This window comes from Mandrillus leucophaeus, unplaced genomic scaffold, assembly GCF_000951045.1.
Source record: "Mandrillus leucophaeus isolate KB7577 unplaced genomic scaffold, Mleu.le_1.0 Scaffold235, whole genome shotgun sequence".
Lineage (NCBI taxonomy): Eukaryota > Metazoa > Chordata > Mammalia > Primates > Cercopithecidae > Mandrillus > Mandrillus leucophaeus.
In genome coordinates, this window is record NW_012102421.1 from 3,394,976 (window position 1) to 3,402,217 (window position 7,242).

The window sequence follows — 7,242 nt, forward strand, 5'->3', positions numbered from 1 at the left end:
GTTATTCCAGTTAGCATTCCTCTGACCTTTTTTCAAGGTTCTTAGCTTCCTTGCATTGGGTTAGCACATGATCCTTTAGCTCAGAGGAGTTTGTTATTACCCACCCTCTGAAGCCTACTTCTGTCAATTTGTCAAACTCATGCTCCATCCAGTTTTGTTCCCTTGCTGATGAGGAGCTGTGATCCTTTGGAGAAGAGGCATTCTGCTTTTTGGAATTTTCAGGATTTTGCACTGGTTTTTTCCTCATCTTCATAGATTTATCTACCTTTGGTCTTTTATGTTGGTGACCTTCAGATGGAGTTTTTGTGTGGACGTCCATTTTGTTGATGTTGATGCTATTTCTTTCTGTTTGTTAGTTTTCCTTCTAACAATCAGGCCCATCTGCTGCAGGTCTGCTGGAGTTTGCTGGAGGTCCACTCCAGACCCTGTTTGCCTGGGTATCACCAGCGAAGGCTGCAGAACAGCAAAGATTGCTGCCTGCTCCTTCCTCTGGAAGCTTTGTCCCAGAGGAGCACCCACTAGTTCTAGCCAGAGCTCTCCTGTATGAGGTGTCTGTCGACCCCTGCTAGGAGGTGTCTCTCAATCAGGAGGCACAGGGGTCAGGGACCCACTTGAGGAGGCAGTCTGTTCCTTAGCAGAGCTCAAGTGCTGTGCTGGGAGATCCACTGCTCTCTTCCAAACCAGCAGGCAGGAATGTTTAAGTCTGCTGAAGCTGCTCCCACAGCCACCCCTTCCCCCGGGTGCTCTGACTCAGGGAGGTGAGAGTTTTATTTGTAAGCCCCTGGCTGGGGCTACTGCCTTTCTTTCAGAGATGCCCTGCCCAGAGAGGAGGAATCTAGAGAGGCAGTCTGGCTACAGCAACTTTGACCCATTTTGAACTTCCCAGTGGCTTTGTTTATACTGTGAGGGGAAAACCACCTACTCAAGCCTCAGTAATGGTGGATGCCCCTCTCCCCAACAAGCTCGAGCATCCCAGGTCGATATCAGACTACTGTGCTGGCAGCAAGAATTTCAAGTCAGTGGATCTTAGCTTGATGGGCTCTGTAGGGGTGGAATCCACTGAACTAGACCACTTGGCTCCCTGGCTTCAGCCTCCTTTCCAGGGGAGTGAACAGTTCTGTCTCACTGGTGTTCAGGCACCATGGGGTATGAAAAAAATTCCTGCAGCTAGCTTGTCTCCCCAAATGACTGCCCAGTTTTGTGCTTGAAACCCAGGGCCTTGGTGGTGTAGACACCTGAGGGAATCTCCTGGTCTATGGGTTTCGAAGACTGTGGGAAAACTGTAGTGTCTTGACTGGATAGCTATGTCCCACAAGGCACAGTCCCTCATGACTTCCCTTGGCTAGGGAAGGGAGTTCCCTGACTGCTTGCACTTCCCAGATGAGGCAACACCTCACCCTGCTTCTGCTTGCCCTCCATGGGCTGCACCCACTGTCTAACCAGTCCCAGTGAGATGAACTGGGTACCTCAGTTGGAAATGCAGAAATCACCCGCCTTCTGCATTGATCTCGCTGGGAGTTGCAGACCAGAGCTGTTATTCGGCCATCTTGCCTAGGTCATCTACCGTTTTCTTTTTTTGATGTGTCTTTGTCTGGTTTTGAGATCTGGGTAATACTGGCCTTGTAGAATGAGTTTGAATGTATTCCCTGGTCCTCTGTTTTTTGGAACAGTTTGAGTAGGATTGATATTATTTTTCCTTCAAATGTTTGGCAGCATTCAGCAGTGAAGCTTTGGGGTCCTGAGCTTTTCTTTTCTGGGAGACTTTTTATTAAGGCTTCAATTTCATTACTTGTTATTGGTCTGTTCAAGTTGTCAATCTTGGTTTGTGGTTCAATCTTGGTAGGTTGTATGTATCTAGGAATTTATTTTTTCTAGATTTTCCAATTTATTGGCACATAGTTGCTCATAGTCAGATTTGTCAATTTTGTTTATCTTTTCAGAAAACCAAGTTTTTGTTTCATTGATCTTTTATATTGTATTGAAATGAATTTCAAATTTATGTCCACTCTGATCTTTATTATTCCTTTTCTTCTACTAATTTGGGGTTCAGTTTGCTGTTGCTTTCCTAGTTTATTAAGACACATCATTACGTTACCTATTTGAAATTTTTCTTCTTTTTTGACGTAGGCACTTATAGCTATAAATTTTTCTCTTAGTACTGCTTTCACTGTATCCCATAGATTTTGATATGTTGTGTTTTCATTATCATTTATTTCAAGGAATTTTCCAAATTCGTTTTTAATTTCTTCATTGACTCACTGGTCAATTTAAGAGCATACTGTTTAATTTTCATGTGTTTGTGTCGTTTCCAAAATTCCTTTGTTATTTTATTCCATTGTGGTCAGAGAAGATGGTTAATATTATTTCAGTTTCTTTGAATGTCTTAAGACTTGTTGTGTGACCTGACATATGACCTCTCCTTGAGAATGATCCGTGTGCTGAGGAGAAAAATGTCTATTCTGCAGCCATTGGGTGAAATGTTCTGCAGATATCTATTAGGTCCACTTGTTCTGTAGTGCAGATTATGTCTGATGTTTCTTTGTTGATTTTCTGTCAGGGCAGTCTGTCCAGTGCTGACAGTGGCGGTATTGAAGTCTCCAGCAATTATTGTGGTAGGGTCTATCTCTCTCTTTAGCTCCAGTAATGTTTACTTTATTTATATGGGTGCTTTAATGCATATATATTTACAATCATTGTATCCTCTCGCTGAATTGACCCCTTTATTACAATATAATGACCTTCTTTTTCTCATAGTTTTTGTTTGGAAATCTGTTTTGTCTGATATAAGTATCTTGCTCTTTTTTGGTTTCCATTGGCACGGAGTATCTTTTTTTATCCATTTATTTTCAGTCTATGTGTATGTAGGTGAAGTGTGTTTCTTACAGGCAAAGATCATTGAGATTTGTTTTTTCATTCATTCAGCCACTCTATGTCTTTTGATTGGAGAAGTTAGTCCATTTACATTCAGTGTTATTACTGATAAGTAGAGACTTATTACTGCCATTTTGTTATTTGTTTTCTGGTTGTTTTGTGGTCTTCTGTTCCTTCTTTCCTCCCATTCCAGGTTTTCATTTAGTGAAGGTGATTTTTATCTAGTAGTATGCTTTGATTTCTTACTTTTTATTTGTTATGGATCTGTTGTATGTTTTTTTTGGTTTGAGGTTACCATGAGGCTTGCAAATACTATCTTATAACCCACTATTTTAAACTGATGACAGCTTAACACTGATTGCATAAACCAACAAACATGTAAAGAGAAAACTGATAAAAACTCTGTCTCAACTTCATCCTCCCATTTTTAAACTTTTTGTCTTTTTTTTGTGTTTTTATACTATGTCTTGTAAAGTTGTAGTTATTATTTTTTATTGGTTTTTAATTTAATCTTTCCACTTAATTCAAGAGAAGTTGACACACCACCATTACAGTGTTATATTAGCCTGTGTTTTTCTGTGTACATACTATTACCAGTGAGTTTTGTATTCAGATGGTTTCTTCTTGCTCAGTAACATTCTTTTTTTTCTGATTGAATGACTCCCTTTGACATTTCTTATAGGACAGGTCTGGTGTTGATGGAATCCATTAGCTTTTGTTTGTCTAGGAAAGTCTATTTCTCCTTCATGCTTAAAGCATATTTTTGCTGGATATACCATTCTAGGGTAAAAGTTGTTTTTTCCTTCAGCACTTTAAATATGTCATGCCACTCTCTCCTGGCCTGTATGGTTTCCACTGAGAAGTCTGCTGCCAGATGTATTGGAGCTCCATGGTATGTTATTTGTTTCTTTTCTTTCACCACTTTTACGATCATTTTTAAATCTTTGACATTTGAGGGTTTGATTATTAAATACCTTGAGGTAGTCTTTTTAGGTTAAATCTGCTTGGTGTTCTATAACCTTCTTGTACTTGAATGTTGATATCTTTCTGTAGGTTTGGGGAGTTCTCTGATATTATCCCTTTCAATAAACCTTCTAACCCTTTCTCTTTCTCTGCTTCCTCTTTAAGGCCAATAACTCTTAGATTTTCCCTTTTAAGGCTGTTTTCCATCTTGTAGGTGTGCTTCATTGTTTTTTATTCTTTTTTCTTTTGTCTCCTCTGACTGTATATTGTCAAACAGCCTGTCTTCAAGCTCACTAATTCTTTCTTCCGCTTGATCAGTTTTGCTATCAAAGGACTCTGATACATTCTTCAGCATATCAGTTGTATTTCTCAGCTCTAGAATTTCTGCTTGAGCCTTTTTAATTATTTCAATCTGTTTGTGAAATTTTTCTGACAGAATTCTGAATTCCTTCTTTGTGTTATCTTGAATTTCTTTGGGTTTCCTCAAAACACCTATTTTGAATTCTCCATTTGAAAGGTCACATTTCTCTGTTTCTCAAGGACTGGCCCCGTGCTCATTTGGTGAGATCATGTTTTTGTGGTGGTGTTGTTACTTGTAGATGTTCATTGGTGTTTGGGCATTGAAGAGTTAGATATTTGTTGTAGTCTTCACAGTCTGGGCTTGTTTGTGCCTGTCCTTGGGAAGGCTTTCCAAGTATTTGAAGGGATTTGGGCCCCAAGCCCAATAACACTGTGGTTTTTGTAGAGGTACCGCCTTGGTGGTCTTACATAAGATCTGAAAGAATTCTCTGGATTACCAAGCAGAGACTCTTATTCTTTTCCCTTAATTTCTTCCAAACAAATGGAGTCTCTTTCTCTTTCTTTGCTGGGCCACCTGGAACTGGGGGTGTGGTGATACAGGCACCCCTGTGGCTGTCACCACTGGAACTGTGCTGGGTCAGACATGAGCTACTGGGCCTCACCCAAGGCCCTTCCCTTTGGAGTGATGAGTTTCCCCCAGGCCCAGGGTGTGTCCAAGGATGCTGTGTGGGAGCCAGGGATTGAAGTCAAAGACATTAGCAACTTACCTGCTCTTCTGCTCTACTGTGGCTAAACTGGCATTCAAACCATAATAGAGTCCTTCCCACTCTTCCCAGTAATTTCCATAGGCAAATGAGCCCTTCCCTGTGGCCACCAACACTAGTCCATGGGGGTTTGTGCTAGGCTTTCACCAATGTTTACTTAAAGGCCAAGGGCTGTCTTCCATCAGCTTGTGTTAAATGCTGCCCGGCCTGTGACTCATCCTTCAGCACAGTAGGCCAGGTCCAGAAATCTATCTAAGATCCTAGTCCTGCACTCAAGGACCCCAAGAGCCTGCTAATTGCCTCACCCTACTGTGGCTAAGCTGGTACATAGGGTGCAAGACAAAATCCTGTCTCTTTTTCCCTTTGCTTTTCTCAAACAGAAGGAGTCTTTCACTGTAGCCATCACAGCTGGGAATGTACTGGGCCACTCCTGATGGCCAATATGTCTCAGAGCCCAAGGCCCACAGCATACTCACTGGGTATTGTTGGTGGTTTTTCAGGACCCAAGGGCTCTTTGGTCAACAGGTGATGAATTCTGCCAGTACTGGATCCTTCCCTTCAAAGCAGCAGGTTCCCTTTTGACCCAGGGTGTGTCTAGAAATGTTATTCAGGAGCTAGGGCCTCAAATGGAGGTCTCACGTCTCTGCTTGGTGCACTGTTGCACTGTGGCTGAGTTGGTATCCAAGATGCAAAACAAAGTCCTCTTTATTCTTCACTCTTCTTTCTTGATGCAGAAGGAAAGAGTCACCTTCCTTGTTATGAGCTGCGCTGCCTGGGCTTGGGGAAGGGATGGTGCTCATACTCCCTTAGCCATGCCAGCTGTTGTCTCCCTAGTTCACATTCCTCCCTAGTTCACTGGCTGTAAGCCCAGCCTAGCACTAGGCATAGCCTAGGAATTGCAGTCATTGTGTCCTAGACAGCCTTTGAAGTTTACCTAGGACTCCAGAGCACTTCAGCCCACGGTGGTAAGTAAGGCTTGCCAAGAAACTCTTGTTCCTTGAGGATGTGCGATTCCCTTCTGGTTAGGGCTGGTCCAAATGCTCCTGCTGTGACAAGGAAGTACTGAGTTCAATGTAAAGTCTCCCAGTCACTGAGCTTTCCCTTCCTAGAGTGCACAGATTCTATTTCCACACTGCACGGAGATCGGGGAGGGGTGGCATTCACTATTCAAGACTGTATCGCTTGTCCTCCTCAGTGTCTCTTTCCACAATATTAAGTTAAAACCAGGTACAGTGATTGCTATTGCTCATCTGATTTTTGCTTCTTGTGACTATGTTTTTCTTTGTGTGGATAGTTGTTAAAATTTGATGTTCCAGCGACGCGGAGGGGACGAATAGCGTAGGCTTCTATTTTGCCGTCTTGCTCTGCACTCCTTTGTAAACTGATTTTATATTACAACAAAAATTAAGACACTTCTGTAATTTATTGTAATGTGTTTTAAATCTGTATTGAAACAATTTGTAAATTTTCCTATTGGCATTCCTTAAGGAATGTATTCAGTTTTCAGAATGCTAATCAGAGAAAAATCATATGCTAGTTATGGAAACATTTTTGTTATTCTTCCTGTATGAATATAGAAAATAATGACTCAAAAATATTTTCAAAAAACCATAATATAAACTAGTTTTTAAAAATAAAATCCCTAGAGTGGAGCTATGGCAAAGCTTGAATGTAGGCAGTTTTCCAAGGAATGTATCCCCTTTGCTTTTAAAAACTTTAGAGACTAGTGTGTAAGTAGAAAACAAATAAGGCATATGGGAATAAATGAAAGTACATAATAGTGGAGATAACTTCAGTATATTACAAATACATATTTTAAAATAACAGAAAGGAAGTCTTTATTCTATTTATTACCTTTCATTTCAACATTCAGATAATAGAGTTACCGTATTAAATACTTAGAATCTATTTTCTACCCAAGTGATTCTTAAATTAATCCAAGTCTTTTCATTCATTCATTCATTCATTCATCCATCCATCCATGTCTCTCCACCAGTTAATTAATAGGCAACATCTATGTACCAGACAATGGGGACACTACAGTGAGTAAAATGAAGAGCTTAAATTAAGCTTAAGCTTTTTCAAGGGCTTAGGTATCATCTTTAACTCTACCAACCTAGGCTAACTTATCATTATCTTTGACCTAGACTGTCATAATAGCCTCCTACCTAACCCACTCTCTTCCATTTTGCCCACTCCAGAGTCCCATCTTTGTTTTAGAGCATTTAAGGAAGTGCCCCATGGGTGCCTGAATCTGGATTTTTCTCTGATATGTACACTGACCTTACATGAATTCTCCCTATGTCTCCAAATCTGAAATAACTCTTTTTTTTTTTTTTTTTTT

The 7,242-nt window shown here is 40.7% G+C and overlaps 1 protein-coding gene across 1 annotated transcript in view; it reads left to right on the top strand.

Moving 5' to 3' along the window:
- Nucleotides 1–7,242, top strand: part of COL24A1 (collagen, type XXIV, alpha 1) — a 438,816-nt gene that overhangs the window by 76,061 nt on the left and 355,513 nt on the right. The window contains exons 9-10 of the mRNA XM_011982146.1: nt 969–976; nt 5,399–5,423. Coding sequence (XP_011837536.1) covers nt 969–976; nt 5,399–5,423 — 33 coding nt within the window. The remainder of the gene's footprint in view (nt 1–968; nt 977–5,398; nt 5,424–7,242) is intronic.